This window comes from Gigantopelta aegis, chromosome 7 (genome assembly GCF_016097555.1).
Source record: "Gigantopelta aegis isolate Gae_Host chromosome 7, Gae_host_genome, whole genome shotgun sequence".
In the NCBI taxonomy this organism is placed as follows: domain Eukaryota; kingdom Metazoa; phylum Mollusca; class Gastropoda; order Neomphalida; family Peltospiridae; genus Gigantopelta; species Gigantopelta aegis.
Window position 1 is genome coordinate 23284712 of NC_054705.1, and position 21411 is coordinate 23306122.

Sequence of the window (21411 nt, forward strand, 5' to 3'; positions counted from 1 at the left end):
AATTAAATGGCCAGCCATATCATACAGATATAAGACGTAAATTATGATTTATGATGCACTAGAACATGTATCTGTTTTATTTCAACTTATGTAAAACAATAACTTTATATTGTGACGGTGAAGCACTGAAGGTCAATACGTGCTTCAAGGTCAATACATGTATATATGACCCTTATGGCAAGTTTAACAGTCTATTTTTCGACAAACAATAGCGGTCATTGTCATTTTGTGGCCGTTATAGCAGGTTCAACCATTAATTTTGGTCCAAAGATAGTGGCTGTTGGCCGCACTGGTCAGGTGGCCGTTATATACAGGTAAAATAAAGAAGGAAATGCATTGGGCGGGATTTATGGTGGCCGTTATGGACAGGTGCAGATTAATTTCTGTTTCACATGCTAGGTCTTTACGCAGGCCGTTATTGCGCGCCCTGTTAGAGATGTAGTCGAACGTCCTTTTAAAATATATTATAGTGTAACGACTAAACTTATAATATACGAACACAAATAAAAAGCAAGAAGAAACTTACCAAGATTCCAATCAAGACATCGCTACATAACGCTATGACGTCAAAACAATGGTATGTTTTGACGTCATAGTCAATGTCAAGACTACAGTGTTTGTAGTGGGCCACTTTTAACTCGGTGTGGATTTTTGTGAGTAGTATAATTTATTATATACATAGCTATGAAATATATAGATAAATATATAATATTATATATGGAAAAATGCATATAATAAATAGACCATTTCACGGTGATTTTTTTAATACGATTTTTATGTCAACTCGTTATGACATTGTGTGTAAACCATATGGTTTTCACACATCACTCGTTGACATAAAAAAAATTGTATTAGATAAACCCCCATGAAATAGCTTTGGACTTATTGATTTGATTTCATCTTATTTTCGTGCTTATATCCAATTAAGGTTCAAGCACGCTGTCCCGGACACACACCTCAGCTATCTGGGCTGTCTGTCCAGAACAGTGGGTTAATTGTTAGTTGATTAGTGGTTAGTGAGAGAGAAGAGGGTGTAGTGGCCTTACACCTACCCATTGAGCCCTTAAGAACTCACTCTGGGTTGGAGCCGGTAGCGGGCTGCGAACCCTGTACCTACCAGCTTGTAGTCTGATGGCTTAACCACTGCGCCACCGAGGCCGGTGCTTTGGACTGATCATGAACATAAGCATTTAGGTCATCTTATATAGTTTCCAAATAAAGGTTGAACATTTTGCAGGGTTCGAAATTGGCTTAAATTTCTACCGGCAAGCTACAAAGTTTGCCGAACCGAATCCAAAATGTGCCGGACCAAACATGATCATAAAGTATAAACTGAAATAATCGGCGGTCCGACGGAACAGAAGGTAATACGATATCCCGGCCCGTGCTGATGGTGATCAGCGAAAATTGGTCGGGCCGGCAGTATTTCGAGCACTGTTTTGGGTTGGAGGGTATGTGACAAATGTTTTGTTGATTATAGACATAGAAATATATTTCTCGTGTAAAAAAGTAATTATTATCAGTTTTAACCAGCAATACCATGGATTTGGACCAAGTAAGTTTAGTGACTACAAATAAACATCAGAGTAATAATTATGTGGTTCCATTTGTACAAGCTTATAGTCAGTCGTAAACACACCTTTATCACAGCAACGCTGTCAACGGCGCTGTTCGGAGAAATAGATAAGTAGATTGGTAGGGAGGTAGGGAGGTAGGTAGGTAGATAGGTAGATACATACACAGAGAGATAGAGAGACAGACAGACAGACAGACATACAGAGAGAGACAGACAGACAGACAGACACATGCAGACAGACAGACAGACACATGCAGACAGACAGAGAGAGAGAGAGAGAGAGAGAGAGAGAGAGAGAGAGAGAGAGAGAGAGCCAGACAGAGAGAGAGATAGATAGATAGATAGATACATTACAGACAGACAGGACAGAAGATAGAGGGAGAGGAGAGAGAGAGAGAGACGGAGAGAGAGAGAGCCAGACAAACAGAGAGAGATAAAGAGACAGACAGAGAGAGAGAGAGAGACAGACAGACAGACAGACATAGAGATAGATAGATAGAGAGAGTGAGATAGAGATCCAGACAGACAGAGGAGAGAGAGAGAGAGAGAGAGAGAGAGAGAGAGAGAGAGACAGAGAGCCAGACGGACAGAGAGAGAGAGAGCGAGAGACAGAGAGGACAGAGAGAGAGAGAGAGAGAGAGAGAGAGAGAGAGAGAGAGAGACAGACAGACAGACAGAGATATAGATAGAGAGAGATAGAGAGAGCCAGACATACAGAGAGAGAGAGAGAGAGAGAGAGAGAGAGAGAGAGAGAGAGCCAGACATACAGAGAGAGAGAGAGAGAGAGAGAGAGACAGACAGACAGACAAATAGACAGACAGACATACAGAGAGATAGACAGAGATAGAGAGACAGACAGAGAAATAGACAGACAGACAGACAGACAGACAGAGAGATAGATAGAGATAGAGAGACAGACAGACAGATAGACAGACAGACAGATATAGGTTGATTCATTCATTTGTGAGTGTTCCTCTTTGTTGCATTTTGGGATTAGTCCACTTTTAAAAAATGGTTATTTTTCCCCAAAGTATTTGCGTGCGGAAAGCTTTTATAAAAATAAAGTGGAATATACATGCACGGAATTCAAATATTGCGTGTTGCTAAATGGTTTTGATTTTTGAGATGCAATAATTCAGAGGAAATGCTGTTTTCAGCAATTTCCTTAATTCTTGATGAAAGCTGCTGGTGATAGCAGTGGATATTAATTTTAGAATACATGGATTAAAAAACCAAATATTGGCGGAACCTTTTCGGATGGGCAGGCTGAGACGCTCACAAACATTTAAAAAAAAAAATTTGGTCGTAAATGTGTTGTCCATTTCTTCACTCCCCATCTCCATACGTCCACCCACACATTCTAATTATAAAATAATACCTTTTTTTAATGTCATCTTACTACAAATAGGATATAAAATTTTGATGAATATTTACCGCGGCTCAGCATGACTCTGAAAATGGGATCAATTACGCCGTTCTTTTGTCCGTCACACGATCTTCTTCAAACATTTTGGACATGCCTCCGAGCGGGTTTCTCTCGCGAAGACGGACAACGATTTATAGTTAAAGACACACGTGCCGGATAAATGATCCTGTAATTGAAGGCTTCTGTAGCAGGAAGCACTGTGGACAGGATACCGGATGTAGTGTGGGAATTAAAGCGCCCCAAGGCGTTTATGTAAGACAAGTGCAAATTGTGTAATTTAATATTATCTCGGCACCGGCGCCCAGACAGAGCAAGTTTAACGAGATTAGCCATGGGTTTGCCGGCTCCCACGCAGAGCAAGTTGTAACGAGACTAGCCATGGGTATTGGTGTAACAATACATCGAACTGTCGATATGTTGCGATAGTCAGTGTCTCGATAGCAATGCATCGATAGTTAATTCAACTATCGATAACTATCGCAATTGTTTGCTTAACTATCGATAGTTTTGATAGTATGCATAGTGAAAGCGTAACGACAACGTGTGGTCTTTATGTCATAAATTTATTAAATATGATTTCACTATCTATTGACATTACAAATAAACACAGGCATGCATACCAACATAAACATACGTACATACACACGCACGCGCGCAGACACACACACATACACACACACACACACATACACACACACAGAGAGAGAGAGAGAGAGAGAGAGAGAGAGAGAGAGAGAGAGAGAGAGAGAGAGAGAGAGAGAGAGAGAGACAGACAGACAGACAGACAGACAGACAGACAGACACATGCATATACATACATAATAGTTTTACGAAATGTCTATTCATATTACTGTCATCAAGCGATTTAAAAATCCACAATAGTACTATCACTATTGCAATACTATCACAATAGTATTTTAACTATCGCAATACTATTGCAGTAGTAAAACTGACCATAATTAGTCACCCCTAGCCGTGGGTTTGCCTCTTCTGTTACAGACCGAGTTTAACGAGACTAGCCGTGTTACAGACCGAGTTTAACGAGACTAGCCGTGGGTGTGTCGCTTCTGTTACAGACCTAGTTTAACGAGACTAGCCGTGGGTTTGCCGCTTCTGTTACAGACCGAGTTTAACGAGACTAGCCGTGTTACAGACCGAGTTTAACGAGACTAGCCGTGGGTTTGTCGCTTCTGTTACAGACCGAGTGTAACGGGACTAGCCGTGGTTTTGCCGCTTCTGTTACAGACCGAGTTTAACGAGACTAGCCATGAATTTGCCGGCTCCCACACAGAGCAAGTTGTAACGAGACTAGCCATGGGTTTTCCGCTTCTTTTACAGACCGAGTTTAACGAGACTAGCCATAGGTTTGCCGTTTCTGTTACAGACCGAGTTTAACGAGACTAACCATGGGTTTTCCGCTTCTGTTACAGACCGGGTTTAGAGACACTAAATAACCGTAGCTTCAATGGACATACGCGTCGTTAAATAATCTTTCTATATAGCTATTCCTTTTCTTCTCAGTGCCAAGCAAAATTAATTGGTTCAAATGGAATCCAGCATATCCTTATTGACATAATGCTTTATATTTCAAATATACTATAGGTTGTGTTACCCAGATATATTGCATCTAAGTAGATTGATCAAGTGTGTACTTAATAGCTATAAATTCTTTACCGGCTAAATACTGACAGACTGACAGACAAAGTATACAGTAATGTGGACCTTGTGGTCTATAGAACAATCGCACGCACAAATACTGCATGGTGGTTCACGTAGCATGCGTAGTGATGCAGACATTATCTGGTTCTTGTAGAGTAGAAAGTCATGTTAGAGAGCAAATAGTTACAATATTTACACAATTCAATAGATTCTTCTTCAAAGAAAGAAAGAAATGTTTTATTTAACGACGCACTCAACACATTTTATTTGCGGTTATATGGCGTCAGACATATGGTTAAGGACCACACAGATTTTGAGAGGAAACCCGCTGTCGCCACTACATGGGCTACTCTTTCCGATTAGAAGCAAGGGATCTTTTATTTGCGCTTCCCACAGGCAGGATAGCACAAACCATGGCCTTTGTTGCACCAGTTATGGATCACTGGTCGGTGCAAGTGGTTTACACCTACCCATTGAGCCTTACGGAGCACTCACTCAGGGTTTGGAGTCGGTATCTGGATTAAAAATCCCATGCCTCGACTGGGATCCGAACCCAGTACCTACCAGCCTGTAGACCGATGGCTAAACCACGACGCCACCGAGGCCGGTTTCTTCTTCAACTGCTTACATATAATCGAGTCCTTAAAGGCGCAGACCCTAGTTTCAGCCCGTGAAAAAACCTGCTACACAGTTTGACAAGAGTCTGTGACGTTGATACGGTGAAATACCCTTAAAATAGACTAGAACTCTACTACATAACCATTACTTCTCGGACGCACTCGCGTTTTTAAAAATATGAAACATGCATTTTGTGATATTAATAACATCAGGATGACCAGAAATATTTTGGATGTACGGAAATAGATAATTTAAACAAAACAAATGTATGCGCGTGCGTGTGTGTAAACCTATATTTATTTCTCGACGCTCTGAGACCCAGCCTCTAAGCGAGGATTTACGGTATATATCACTCTTTGTTAAAAAAAACTAGACGCAGACAAATTCACCCACCCACATCTTGGGATATTCATATATTTAAAACTCCACAACGAAACAATCGATATCTCGACCTTCCGACACCACCGAGTCTTGCCATTATCATCACCTGTTTTTCACAATATGAAGATATCGACGTGATTTCACTGTAATCATCTCAATCCTCAATTTAATTACCATCATCTGATGTCGGGGCGAAACGTAGCTCAGTAGTACAGCGCTCGCCTGATGCGCGATCAATCTAGGATCGATTCCCGTCGGTGAGCCCATTGGGTTATTTCTCGTTCCAGCCAGTGCACCACGACTGGTGTATCAAACGCCGTGGTATGTGCTACCCTGTCTGTGGGATGGTGCATATAAAAGATCCCTTGCTGCATTAGAAAACAAATGTAACAGGTTTCCTGTCTAAGACTCTATGTCAAAATTACCAAATGTTGAACATCCAATAGCCGATGATTAATAAATCAATGTGTTCTAGTGGTGTCGTTAAAAACCCCAATATTTTAAACTTTTATTTTTCAATATTTGTAGATGATGTTCATCTACAAGACTATGCCAGCGTGGACGTGGAAGTAACGGGAAAAAGGTACGATAATGTCTTTAAAGGGACATTCCTGAGTTTGCTGCAATGTTTAAGATGTTATCGACTAACAGAAACTTATTAACGACTGTAATTGCATATCAAATATACTTTTCTGCATAAAATATTAGTGGCTGTATATTAAACGTGTTTCTGATCGTTGTAATATTTGTACTAGGTTAAATTTCACTTTATTTCCAAAAATAATTTACATACGAAATTATTTAAAGACAAAGTCCAGTTTGAGCTTGTTACAAATATTAAGACGACCAGAAACATATTGAATATACAGACGCTGATATTCTAAACAAGAAAATATATTTAATATGTAAGTTTAATCGTAGACCTATTTTATTAGTCGGAAACATCTTACAATGCAGCAAACTCAGGAATGTCCCTTTAAGATGACTTTAAGCTGTATCGTGCTTTCTGTGGTGGTTACTTTATTTAAACAATGTCAGAAGATCGACAATACAAAAATAATCGCCATTAATCATAATGTTTATTTGTGTCATAATTATACTTATTATTCGATAATTTCTCAATATGACTTTTCTAACATAATTCATTTTGCAGAATAATGGACGATTTTTTTATTATTATAATTACGTTTCATGAAAATTTAAGTATTTGGCGGCAATTTTGGATTTCATTACTTAGTCTTAGACTACCAACTGTCCAATTGCTAGTCTAAGCGCTCTTACAACTCGATTCTCCTCGTATAACCAATTAGTCAGTGGCGGATCCAGAAAAGCCATTTAGGGAGGATCCCAGTGATATGAGGTGGAATGCCAAAGGAACTAAAAAAAATGAAAATTAATATCTATAATAAAATTATAACTATCGCAAAATTTAGGGGGCGGGCCCCTGCCCCCCCCCCCCCCCCCCCCCAGATACGACTCTGTTAGTTGTTAGTCTGAGCGCACTAAGTTAAGTCGAGAGTTGGGGAAATTGCAACGCAACCGTCGAGTTGGTCAACTCTCTGCTGGCAGTTGACAGTCTGCACCTAGCATAACAGATATCGTACAAAGACTGAAGTTATGTTGGTAATGCTTTGTGAATGGTCACAAATGAAAGATCAAAACTGTGGTGGCAAAAAACATCCATAAAATTAACAGGGTTTGGGGTGTGCTTAAATGTAGTTATAGCATTTTTATGAACTAGGTTATGTCCCTTTAACACATTACTATTTATATTTTGTCAGGCCAGCATATGAAACCGGTTTGATGGTGCTTGGAAACATTGGCTACATCCCACCTATGACCAGCTGTAAGTTGTTTTGTTTCGGAGAATATCGAGGGATTATTTTTTTTGTTTTGTTGTTTGGGTATGTTTGGGGGTCTTTTTTTTCGGCGGGGGGGTTGCTCGGGGTTTTTTTTTTTGGGGGGGGGGGGGTGGGGTGAAGGGGGTTCCTTTGTTTTGTTTTTTCTTGGGGGAGGGGGGAGGTCGGTGCGTTTTGTTGTTTTTGTGGGTTTTCTTTTTAACTGAAAGTGTCTTTAAAAGTTACTGCGTGTTTCTTTCCATTCACCACATCACGTGCCACAATTCCATGTAACAGCCAGTTAAATAAAGTCACAGATTAGCGCTTTACTTTATCCGTTGTCTTAAGCAAAATTAAGGGAGCGAGACGTAACCCAGTGTTAAAGCGCTCGCTTGATGCGCGGTCGGTTTGGGATCGATCCCCGTCAGTGGGCCCATTGGGCAATTTCTCGCTCCAGCCAGTGCACTACGACTGGTACACCAAAGGCTGTGGTATGTGCTATCCTGTCTATGGGATGGTGCATATAAAAGATCCCTTGCTGCCAATCGAAAAAAGTAGCCCATGAAGTGGCGACAGCGGGTTTCCTCCTTCAATATCTGTGTGGTCCTTAACCATATGTCTGACGCAATATAACCGTAAATAAAATGTGTTGAGTGCGTCGTTAAATAAAATATTTCCTTCCTTCATTAAGCAAAATTACTACTGAACACTCCAGATACGTCTTCAAGTCACAACGTCGATATGGCGAAAACATACAATACAATGAATATGTACAGAAGAATGATGTTGACATATCTCGAGATGAAACTCGATGTTCTTTCATATGTTAACATAGTTTTGAAATTGCGTCTTTAAATCCAGCATTATTAAATCTTGGTGTTATTTCTGTGTTGTTGGGCTTTCTTGTAATTTTTGATTAGATCGTAAAAAAGAGAAAGAAAAAAACGTTATGCATGATCTTTATCAATTTCAAAGAACACTTGGGTTTCCGTTTATTAGATCGGAATCCGGTTTCAGTGTATTAAATATTTAAGAAAGCATATAGCGCAAAGTAAGATACTTTATCCGTGTCTTTCATGCATATCTAGCAATGGATCTTGTTTACTTTTCTTGTTTGTTTTTTTATACTTTGTGAAACCACTGGAATATCCGTTTTCATTAAAAAATATTTATTTCCACCTATCATTTATGACAGTTTACTGTTAGGCAGGCCCGTAGGACCGGGGAAATGAATGGTGCACTTACAGCTCTTACGGGTTTTTATTCTTTTTGTTTTTTCAAATGTACTTGAGTGTAATAGAGTGTACACTTCTCACTCCACTCCCAGAGGGACGGGACGTAACCCAGTGGTGAAGTGCTCGCATGATGCGCTGTCGGTCTACGGTCGATCCCCTCTCGGTTGGCCCATAGGGCTACATCTCGTTCCAACCGTGGTATGTGATATCCTGTCTGGGATTGTGCACATGAAAGATTCCTTGCTACTAATGGAAAAAAATGTAGCGGGTTTCCTCTCTAAGACTGCATGTACATGTCAAACTTATCAAATGTTTGACATCCAATAGCCGATGATTAATAATTATACATCAATGTGCTCTAGTGGCGTGGTTAAACAAAACAAACTGTAACTTTCTATGGGCCTGCAATAGAAGGGGGCGGGGTTGATCCCCCTTTTCTTCCATCAAAATATGTTCTGTTGTGTCCTACTATAATATATTACATAAACATGCAATACGTGCTTGTACCTTACACTTTAGCGTGTAGCTCTTCACCACTCATTCATATATCGTTCCAACCGATTTGCAAGAGATTGATATCCCTTTCTCCCAGTCAGTTATATTAAAGGGACATTCACGAGTTTGCTGCATTGTAAGATATTTTTGACAAATAAAATATTTCTACGATTAAACTGACATATTAAATGTATAGTTTTGTTTAGAATATCAGTGTCTGTATATTCAATGTGTTTCTGGTCGTCTTAATATGTGTAAGAAGCCCAAACTAGATTTTGTCTTCAAATAATAATGTTTTCTAGAAAATAAAATGAAATTTAACCTAGTACAAATATTAGAACGATCAGAAACACGTTTAATATACAGCCACCAATATTTTATGCCGAAAAAAAAAATTGATATGTAATTACAGTCGTTAAAAAGTCTCTGTTAGTTGATAAGATCTTAAAAATTGCAGCAAACTCAGGAATATCCCTTTAAAGCCAAAAATAACATTTTCTTTAAACGTTACATGTTATGTTGCATGAAGCCTTTTGAACAATGAAATCTTTTGTAGTTAATGAAAGTTTTAGTTTTAGTTGTGTTGTATGTTTCTTTAGGGATTTCAACTTTGTTTGTTTGTACGGTCGGTTTGGGATCGATCCCCGTCGGTGGGTCTATTGGGCTATTTCTCGTCACAGCTAGTGCACCGCGAATGGTATATCAAAGGCCGTGGTATGCACTATCCTCTCTGTAGGATGGTGCATATAAAAGATCCCTTCCTGCTAATCGAAAAAGAGTAGCCATGAAGTGGCGGCAGCGGGTTTCCTCTCTCAATATCTGTGTGGTCCTTAACCATATGTCTGATGCCATATAACCGTAAATAAAATGTGTAGAGTGTGTCGTTAAATAAACAGTTCCTTCCTTCCTTTAGGGATTTCGTGTTTGTTTGTTTGTTTGAGTGTTTGTTTGTTTAATGTTGTTTGATCGTCGTTGGGTTTTTTGTGTGCGTGTTTTGTTTGTTTATTTGTTTGGTTGTTTTTGTTTCTTTGTTTTTTAGGGGGAGGAATGTTTTGTTGGCGTCTTTTTGATCAATTTATGTCAAAAGGACTGAGAAACGATATTGATGTTTTAAGGAAATAATGTTGTTGTTTTTTCAGCGTTCACATCCGACAGTGCATGTCTGTGGGGAAGTTCTAAGATGGCCCTTCTCATTGGACATAGGATCCACACCCATGGTCTAGGTAAGTCGGGCGACGTGATTGGATAAGCTAGTATAGTCACACGTCGTGTTTATTTCAAGATTGTGGTGTACGTGGTGAGGTGAGGATCACATCATGGTGGGTTCGACTTCGCAGTCGGTCACTGTGATAGATCTTGAGTTTGGACGTGTGGTGAGATGAGGATCACATCATGGTGGGTTCGACTCCGCAGTCGGTCACTGTGATAGATCTTGAGTTTGGACGTGTGGTGAGGTGTGGTGATGATCACATCGTGGTGGGTTCGACTCCGCAGTCGGTCACTGTGATAGATCTTGAGTTTGGACGTGTGGTGAGATGAGGATCACATCATGGTGGGTTCGACTCCGCAGTCGGTCACTGTGATAGATCTTGAGTTTGGACGTGTGGTGAGGTGTGGTGATGATTACATCATGGTGGGTTCGACTCCACAGTCGGTCACTATGATAGATCTTGAGTTTGGACGTGTGGTGAGGTGTGGTGATGATTACATCATGGTGGGTTCGACTCCGCTGTCTGTCACTGTGATAGATCTTGAGTTTGGACGTGTGGTGAGGTGTGGTGAGATGAGGATAACATCAAGGTGGGTTCGACTCCGCTGTCGGTCACTGTGATGGATCTCGGTTATTGAGTGGGCTTCACTTCAAGCTCTTGGGCTACACGGAATGTTGGGGTCCCTTAGTGATTTTAAATATCATATTTTTCTAAATAAGCTATACAACAAAGAACAAAATTAATAAAAAAAATAAAAATTCCTTCATATTTTGTACTACTGATAAATATTACTAAGAACAGCAAGTAGACATCGATCTGCCATTCACTGCGGTATAGCTCTGACCTAGTTTTGTGTTTCTAGGTTACTGGGTGTCTGGATACAGATACCGTGACGGATACTGGAAACCCATTGCCGCGGGTCGACCTCAAGACCCCGAGGTAAGGTCATCTACAATTAAGCTGATTAGTCAATATTATAATATCAAATATACCATAGATTAGATTTACCATCATAGTACATTTACGTCAGAAGAGAACTGACGAATTTGCATTAACAACAGTGAAACGTTGTTATCTCGAGATGACGGTGTGTCGAGAAAGTGATTCTATATGACCATGTATCTACCTCGAGATAACAGAGGTCCATATAACGATGTTTTGGTATATATTCATGAACAAGAAAATTGGTAACAGGTCCTAACTGTTTTGTTTTTATAGTTTTTGTTAATTATCTGGACATCTCGAGGCTTATGTAGAACATAACACTGTACAAATTTTGGATGCGGTGAAGAAAGGCCCTTTTTTAATATAAAAACCTGCACGGCTAAAGTGTTTCGTTCCTAAAATATTTATAACTGAAGTTACCTGCTTCAAATGTTGTGCAAATATTCGCTATTAGTAATACATATAGTTCTGAAAATGTTTTGCCTTTTTTACCTACTGCATTTTGAACTAAAATTATAACTGAAAACATATGTGCATTTTTATTGTTGCAAAGTTCATAAATTAGGTCAAAACTGTTAGTTGCATCCCAAACCTTTCATTTTTAACAGTTTATTTTATGTTCGGGATACCCTATGGCTTAACCCCCCACCCACCCCCAACCCCCATCACCAACCCCCCCAAAAAAAAGAAAAAAAAAGAAAAAAAAAAAAAGGGTCATACGAATGTAGAAAGATGAGATTGTACGGTGCATTTTGGCCTAATTATCACAATTATTGTAATTATCTAATAGCTACTAGTTATGATACTGTTATCATTGTGCCGGTCTGTTATCAAGGAAACATTCCTTTCATTTAAATTCTGAATGAAATAATGTTTATTTACAGGACGTTATTCCGACCAAATCTGTAACTTTATTACGCGAAGGAGATGCCCTTGTAAGTATTTTGTATTTATTTTATAATAATTAGATTTTATTAGTGTCTATACACTTTAGGGCCATCTGATGAGCTTGAACTATGCTTATGTTTTTGCGCTCGTATCTCGATGAAAAAAAAACAACAACAACAAAACAACAACAACAAAAAAACAAAACCTCCACTATCGTATATGAATATTAAAATGTAAAATGATATATGAATATTAATATGTAAAATGATATATGAATATTAATATGTAAATGATATGAATATTAATATTTAAATGATATATGAATATTAATATGTAAAGTGATATATGAATATTAATATATTATGTAAACTCATATATTAATATTTATGTGTATAAATGAGAATCTAATTGTATATGAATATTAATATGTATAGCGAAAACCCTACTAAACACATCAAACATGAATATGAATATGGACAATTATAATTATAGGAATATTAATAACAACCCCAAAGAACTTCCTCACCATAAATGAAATAAAAAGAGAAAACACGACCAGAGAAGTTACGTGATGAAATATCATTTAAAATGGCCACCTATAGTATTCCAAAGTCCAGTGACATATAATATATTACGTTTCCTAACTAAAAATAATATTTAATAAATTGATTATAAAAGTTTGTTTTGTTTAAAGACACAACTAGAGCACATTGATTTATCAATAATCGGCTATTAGATTTCAAACATTTGGTAATTTTGACATATAGTGACTCTAACAGAAAAAAAGCCGCTACATTTTTCCATTAGTAGCAAGGCATCTTTTATATGCACCATACCACAGACAAGGTAGCAGATATCACGGCTTTCGATATATAAATGGTGGGGCACTGGATGGAACGAGAAATAACCCAATCGGTCCACCAACGGAGATTGATCCCAGACCGACCGCACATCATACAAGCACTTTACCATTGGGTTACGTCCCGCCCCAATACATTTGTTAAACGCATCACCCAGATCACTTACTAAAATTAATAAACAAAGACAAATAAACGAAAATAAGATTAAATTTAGCAAACCAAACAGCGTTAAGCTGTTTTCTGGTGGCAATTCAATTAATGTACATTTCAAAACAAATAATACGAACAATATACATTTCAAAACAAAGACTACGTACACTATACATTTCAAAATAAAGACTTCGTGTAGGTAGTACTAAACTAAATGACTTCCGGCTGGGTCAAAGTTCGAGGTGCACCAAACTTTTGATAGAGAAGTTAACACCACAAGTCCTGTAATTGGTGATAAATGTGAGTGTGTTGGTTGTAAGAAAAAATAGTTTCATCTGGGCAAAAACTATATGCAATTTTATTTTATCTAGTACCACTGTGTCAAGTAGTCTTGCGTTTGAAACATGTATGGGGGTACCTGTAAAGAAAAGTACTAAAAGTTTGTGCAGAAAACTAGTATAGTCATAGACGCTACCAGTTATCTCTGAAATGAGCAGCTTCACCCCTAATTATTTCTGATTCACTTTAAGTGTGAGGGGTGGTAGTGTTTAAATCCGTGGTGTTTATGTTGATTAATACACTGCAGGCACGAGTTTTAGTCATATATGTTACTATTGTCGTCTATGGGACTTGATTTGGTAGTATACACCCTATATTATACAATTCAAAACGAAAATTACATATAACTAAATATACAATTCAAAACAAAGACTTCATGCATTATACATTTCAAAACAAAGATTACGTATTTCTACATTTCAACACAAAGACTACGTATTCATACATTTCACTACAAATACTATGTATATTATACATTTCAACACAAAGAGTACGTATACTATACATTTGAACACAAAGACTACGTACATTATACATTTCAACACAAAGACCAAGTATATTATACATTTCAACACAAAGACTACGTATGTTATACATTTCAACACAAAGACTACGTATGTTATACATTTCAAAACAAAGACTTGGTATATTATACATTTCAACACAAAGACTACATATAATATACATTTCAACACAAAGACTTGGTATATTATACATTTCAACACAAAGACTATGTATAATATACATTTCAAAACAAAGACTACGTATATTATATATTTCAACACAAAGACTAGGTATATTATACATTTCAACACAAAGACTATGTATAATATACATTTCAACACAAAGACTAGGTATATTATACATTTCAACACAAAGACTACATATAATATACATTTCAACACAAAGACTATGTATACTATACATTTCAACATAATGACTACATTTCTAAACAAGGGCTACGTATTTATACATTTCAACAGTCTACGTACATTATACATTTTAATACAATGATTATTTATATTATACATTTCAAAACAAAGACTACGTATTTATACTTTTCAACACAAATACTATGTACATTATACATTTCAACACAAACACTACGTATTTATACATTTCAACACAAAGACTACGTATTTATACTTTTCAACACAGTCTCTTATACATTTCAAAACAAAGACTACGTATTTATACATTTTAATACAAAGTCTACGTACATTGTACATTTCAACACAATGATTATTTTATTTTATACATTTCAAAAGAAATACTACATATATTATAATTTCAACACAAAGACTAAGTATATTATACATTTCAACACAGACTACGTATAATATACATTTCAACACAGACTACGTATATTATACATTTCAACACAGAGTACGTATAATATACATTTCAACACAGACTATGTATATTTTGCATTTCAACACAAAGACTACGTATAATATACATTTCAACACAGACTACGTATATTATGCATTTCAACACAAACTCTAGGTACATTATACATTTCAAAATAAATACTACATATTTATACATTTCAACACAATCACTACGTATATTATACATTTTAAAATAAAGATTACGTATATTATACATTTCAACACAAAGAGTACGTATACTATACATTTGAACACAAAGACTAGGTATATTATACATTTCAACACAAAGACTATATATACTATACATTTCAAAACAAAGACTACGTATATTATACATTTCAACACAAAGACTACGTATATTATACATTTCAAAACAAAGACTACGTATATTATACATTTCAACACAAAGACTAGGTATATTATACATTTCAACACAAAGACTACGTATATTATACATTTTAAAACAAAGACTATGTATTGTACATTTCAACACAAAGACTACGTATGTTATACATTTCAACGCAAAGACGACGTATACATGTATTATACATTTCAACACAAAGACTACGTATGTTATACATTTCAACATAAAGACTACGTATGTTATACATTTCATCACTAAGACTACGTATGTTATACATTTCAACACAAAGACTACGTATGTTATACATTTCAACACAAAGACTACGTATGCTATACATTTCAACACAGAGTACGTATAATATACATTTCAACACAGACTACGTATATTTTGCATTTCAACACAAAGACTACGTATAATATACATTTCAACTCAGACTACGTATATTATGCATTTCAACACAAACTCTAGGTACATTATACATTTCAAAATAAATACTACATATTTATACATTTCAACACAATCACTACGTATATTATACATTTTAAAATAAAGATTACATATATTATACATTTCAACACAAAGAGTACGTATACTATACATTTGAACACAAAGACTAGGTATATTATACATTTCAACACAAAGACTAGGTATATTATACATTTGAACACAAAGACTATGTATACTATACATCTCAAAACAAAGACTACGTATATTATACATTTCAACAAAGACTACGTATATTATACATTTCAACACAAAGACTACGTATGTTATACATTTCAACACAAAGACGACGTATGTTATACATTTCAACACAAAGACGACGTATAATATACATTTCAACACAAAGACGACGTATATTATACATTTCAACACAAAGACTACGTAGCAGGATTGAACGCCCTAAAAAAAATCATTCTTTCTATACCAGTACCCCACGACTGATATATCAAAGGTCGTAGTATGTGGTGTCCTGTCTGTTGGACATTGATTAAAATAGCCCTTGATTCTAATGAAAAATGTAGCGGGTTTCCTCTGAAGACCACGTTTCAGAATTACCAAATGTTTGGCGTCCTGTAATTTGATGACTATTTAATCAATGTGCACTAACGGTGTCACTTTAAACAACACAAACATTAACTTTCCTTTCTGTAGAGTAGCCTATGAAGTGGCGATAGCGGATTTCCTCTCTTAATATCTGTATGGTTCTTAACCATATATATGACGCCATATACTAGTAACCGTAAATAAAATGTGTTAAGTGCGTCGTTAAATAAAACATTTCCTTCCTTCATTTCTGTAGCGTGTTCAGAACAGCGAGCACTGGCGGACGCCTGCACTTAATTTTCGTCTGATAGTTCCGTCAGTGAGTTTCCGAGAGCGTTCGCCGTCCTGAACCCGCTCCAGAACATTGTGTATGCTATAACATTTGTTGTTTTCATCTTTCCAGACTGCTCGGTGCTACTACCAGAACACGCGACCATATCGAGTGAATTTTGGGTGAGTAGCTGAGGCGAATACAGAGTTTTTCTAGGGCACCTACATCATTCCAAAATACTCTAAAATGTATTATATACTAAAAACAATAGATTTCGTTTTAAATATATATGCTTCTTTTTTTCAAATCAACAAAACAGCTTTCTTCTTTCGTTGTAAAGTGCCAACGTGTTATAACATGTTTTCTTTCCATGTTCCTCAATATGACCTAATTATAATATCTGTGACCGATGATTTTGATAATGAAACACATTCAAAACCACGATGCCATTCCAAGACTTTATTCACAGAGGGACAACTGGTGTAACAAAGGCCGTGGTATGTACTACCCTGTCTGTGGGATGGTGCATATAAAAGATCCCTTGCTGCTAATCGAAAAGAGTAGCCCATGAAGTGGCGACAGCGGGTTTCCTCCCTCGATATCTGTGTGGTCCTTAACCTTATGTTTTATTTAACGACGCACTCAACACATTTTATTTACGGTTATATGGCGTCGGACATATGGTTAAGGACCACACAGATATTGAGGGAGGAAACCCGCTGTCGCCACTTGATGGCCTACTTTTTTCGATTAGCAGCAAGGGATCTTTCATATGCACCATCCCATAAACAGGTTGCACATATCACGGCCTTTGATGTACCAGTCGTGGTGCACTGGCTGGAGCGAGAAATAGCCCAATGGGCCCACCGACGGGGATCGATCCCAAACCAACCACGCATCAAGCGAGCACTTTACCAATGGGCTAAGTCCCGCCCCCTTGCTGATCGAAGTCTGTTCTGGACTCTGTCATTGGCGAAGTCAAAGGTTGTGCCCAGGGTGGACGCACTTGAATCTTGAACGTGTATATGATTTGGCATAGGCAATCGAAGACATATAGCCATGTATTGAAATGTCGTTAAATATAATATTTCTTCCTTCGTTTTCTATGTGCCGTTTTTGTTACGTTATAATTATTCAGTAATTTATTATTTATTTCAGTCCTAACTATGGCGACGAAATGTGCAACCTACATCTAATCTACATGTTTCCCTTTGGCTCCGACCCTGGGCTTCGTTTCCAGACATGCGCAAAAAACGCCCAGGACTTTCATCTGTCCGACTATTTCCATTTCATCCCGAACGACAAAGTACCACGCCCGACAACTGACGACGACTCACGATACTAACTGTCGTTAATTTCCGTGATGTACATTTCTATTGCGTCATTGATTAAAGCTGTCATCTCGACTTTATTTTTAATATATACTTTTTGAAAAATACATTTTGGATTATGGCTGTTCCAAGGATGTATATAAGGTATATATGTGCTATTTATTCACAAACAGCCTTCACCTATACAGGGATAAGGTGAAACTAACCGCACGTCTAAATAATAATATGTGTACTCGCTAGACAGATCCATGGCATTTGATACTTGTTTCAGTCAATCAGGATATTGAACTGTTATGAGTTTAACTCGCAAGAAAAGGAAAGAAACATTTGTTTGATAACACATCGGCACATTTTAAACTACGACTGTTATTTGGTGGCTAACATATGTTTACTTTGACATTTGAGAGAGACAGAGAGAGATAGAGAGAGAGAGAGAGAGAGAGAGAGAGAGAGAGAGAGAGAGAGAGACAGACCGAGAGACAGAGAGAGAGAGAGAGAGAGAGAGAGAGAGAGAGAGAGACAGACAGACAGACAGACAGACAGACAGACAGACAGACAGACAGACAGAGAGAGAGAGAGAGAGAGAGAGAGAGAGAGACAGACAGACAGACAGACAGACAGACAGACAGACAGACAGACAGACAGAGAGAGAGAGAGAGAGAGAGAGAGAGAGAGCGTGCTACTGAAAATTGGCACTTTCTTATAATCAGGACACGACATATTAAGACTTTTGTTGTACCAACCACTGGTTGGGACGGGGAAAACTCAATCACAGAACACAGAATGGGTCCAAGGAGTTTTGATCCTGCGACTCACGCACCCCAGGCAAGCGCTCTACGCCAACTATATAATACTATATATTAACGACTCTACTAGAGAACATTGTATTATTGTTTATGGCGTGTGGTTATTTTGACTATCCAAAACATATTATATTATAGAATTCACACTGAAATTATACATTATATTAAATTTAAAAAAGCCATACTGATAAAATATTAGTATTAAACTATAATGATCTTGCTTTCACCTCCACCCTCTTATAAGGCGAGTGTGTAGGAATGTATGCAGGGGAGTCTAGGTTTTAGGGAGTTTGAGTCATGCTCCCGGCAAAATATATATTTAAAACAATGGAACAGGGTGGGGCGTTTCAACCCCCGAACTCCTTCCCTTGCACACGCGCCTGGTTTTAGTATAAATAACTCCAAACTGAGAAACTACATTTATTAAATTCATTGACCTAGTTTCCGAGATACCTGTACCTTCTGTTTTGGATAATAATATGTAATACGAAAATCATGACGATCGAAAACATGTAATTTGACATTTGTATGAATCATGGCTCGAAAAGCAAAGCAATCTTATAACATTTTAATCTGGAACAAATACTGTGAAATTCTTTATTTTTTGTGATCTTAATTTTTTGTAAAGTACACATTTTGTTTGGAACTTAAATCCGTGAATCGCATTATATTTATACATGTATTATATTTTCGTTGTGTTCTTACATTCGTTGACTACACTAGTTCAGAACGTACACGAAAATTAGACCACCACGAATAAACGTGATTTCACAGTACTAGACATTGGAAAGCAATTCCAGACCACTCGTAGATAGACTTTTACTCACATTTTACATAAATGGTCAGAAATTAAATTTACATAAATTACCAGTTTTTCGTTCCTTTTTATTATATTATAGTGTTCCAATGTCTGCTTTCTTGACACCAATTTCTTAAACTGAATAGATGTATAGGCCTACAGCTTTAAGATCAAAAGCAAAAGCTTCTTGTGTAAAACAATTATCATAATGCATATCGTGTATTTTGAGTAGCAACTGACTCTTTGTCAGTTTTGAGTCGTGGTTTAATAATATAAGACATAATTAATGCAAAAAAAGTAATGGTTAAAATGGTAATAACAAAAACTAAATAGTTTACACTAACAAATAAAGATTTGACTGTAAATAAAGGTGAGTCGGAAGATGTCTAGTTTGTCATTATTAAAAAAAAACTATTTTGCGTTCATCAGATTGTCTGTGTGGTGGAACCTTCAGTGCCCTACCAATCCTAAAATATGTGGGGCGGCTGTTCTGAAATTAATTTAAAATGGCGGGGTTTTTTTTTCGGTGTTTTGTTGTTTCTCGCTTTATCACTGGACTACGTCCCGCCCGTGTAATTCTGTTCAGTGGAATTAGTCCAATGCGTAATAACTACGCATTTTGTTTTTAACGCAGTTATTTCAACCTTTCTAAACTGATGGCTCAAAGCACTTTTAAATATAATAATAATAGATTTATATTTCAGATCAGTGATCCATAGAACATATTTAAATATCACATATAAAACTGATTACATAACATACAGTAGCTTGTGCCAGCGATTATTAAATACAACTATAACTCTTTCATAAATTATTTCATTTAAGATCACGTTTAATTAAGTTTAGCTCTGTGTATAACGTTCAATTTGTCTTTAAGTTTAGCTTAAGTCTAACTTAGCTTTCAGAATGTAGTGTACTAAAAACAATTATAAACAATTTCTGTATACCATGCAACGTAACTGTGCTTTATTTTTGGCAGACGATATTTGAGAAGAAGGTTTTGTTTTGTTTTCCGTAATGTTTTTGGTATGTTTAATTTGTTGGATTTGAGGGTATTTTGTGTTTTCCCCATCAACTATGTTTTTATTTACCTACAGATAAGATAGCTAAGCTCTGAGATGTATAAAATGCAATGTTTGTATAGAATAAATTTAATTTTTGTTGAAATGTTTGTATCATATGTAGAACATTAAAGGCATATTGTCACAGGCCACTGACCTTTAATTAGCCTAACAAATTATTACCTAAAAATATATAAATTTGATTTGTCCCTAACTGTACTTTATTCAATCATCTACGTAGCCGCCATTCTCCACTTATTAATGATATTTCGTAAAAATAATTGAATTATGGCAATGGTCTATAATTCAAAAACTAATATTGTCAACAGGGTTGACATGGATTTCACTCCATCGTGGTTCAGTTAAGGCGATGTGATAGCTAGATTTGGTTTCCAAATATTAATGTAATTTTCATTATTATCCATTTTTAGAGAAATAAGGTTCTTAAATCTGTGACAGTATGCCTTTAATGGATCATAAATTCAACATTTTTCTGGACAGTTATAAGATTTATAACAAAAATACGTGAATCTGTCAAAAAAGAACATGATTTGGAAAGCTCAACGTTATGTCGATCTGTTACGGTGTTTTTTGTAAAACATATTTTTAGAACAGAAACGTTTGAGGCGTCCAAAGATTTTATAATTGGGCAGAGCATATTTCTAGAACTAGAAACGTTTTAGGCGTCTAAAGATATCTGGGATTATATAGAACATATACTAA

General features: G+C 36.7%; 1 protein-coding gene across 2 annotated transcripts; it reads left to right on the top strand.

Annotated features, from left to right (window-relative positions):
* Positions 1 to 607: 607 nt before the first annotated feature.
* Positions 608 to 18468, top strand: LOC121376790 (peptidylglycine alpha-hydroxylating monooxygenase-like). 2 transcript variants are annotated; one of them, XM_041504564.1, is made up of 8 exons: positions 608 to 653; positions 6189 to 6243; positions 7442 to 7506; positions 10368 to 10451; positions 11302 to 11378; positions 12269 to 12319; positions 16827 to 16876; positions 17853 to 18468. In XM_041504564.1, the coding sequence occupies exons 3-8, from the start codon at positions 7464 to 7466 to the stop codon at positions 18037 to 18039; spliced, it is 492 nt and encodes a 163-aa protein (XP_041360498.1). In that variant the 5' UTR covers positions 608 to 653; positions 6189 to 6243; positions 7442 to 7463; the 3' UTR covers positions 18040 to 18468. The 2 variants fall into 2 exon arrangements, with proteins under 2 accessions (XP_041360498.1, XP_041360500.1); XM_041504566.1 differs by lacking the exons at positions 608 to 653; positions 6189 to 6243 and having other exon boundaries at positions 7372 to 7506.
* Positions 18469 to 21411: the final 2943 nt, after the last annotated feature.

What these genes read in the sequence shown, in the direction of transcription:
- LOC121376790 (XM_041504564.1), top strand. Translation starts at nt 7,464, where the DNA reads ATGGTGCTTGGAAACATTGGCTACATCCCACCTATGACCAGCT. An exon ending in CATCCCACCTATGACCAGCT is followed by an intron (nt 7,507 to 10,367) that starts GTAAGTTGTTTT and finishes TTGTTTTTTCAG; the next exon opens with CGTTCACATCCGACAGTGCA. An exon ending in GTCGACCTCAAGACCCCGAG is followed by an intron (nt 11,379 to 12,268) that starts GTAAGGTCATCT and finishes GTTTATTTACAG; the next exon opens with GACGTTATTCCGACCAAATC.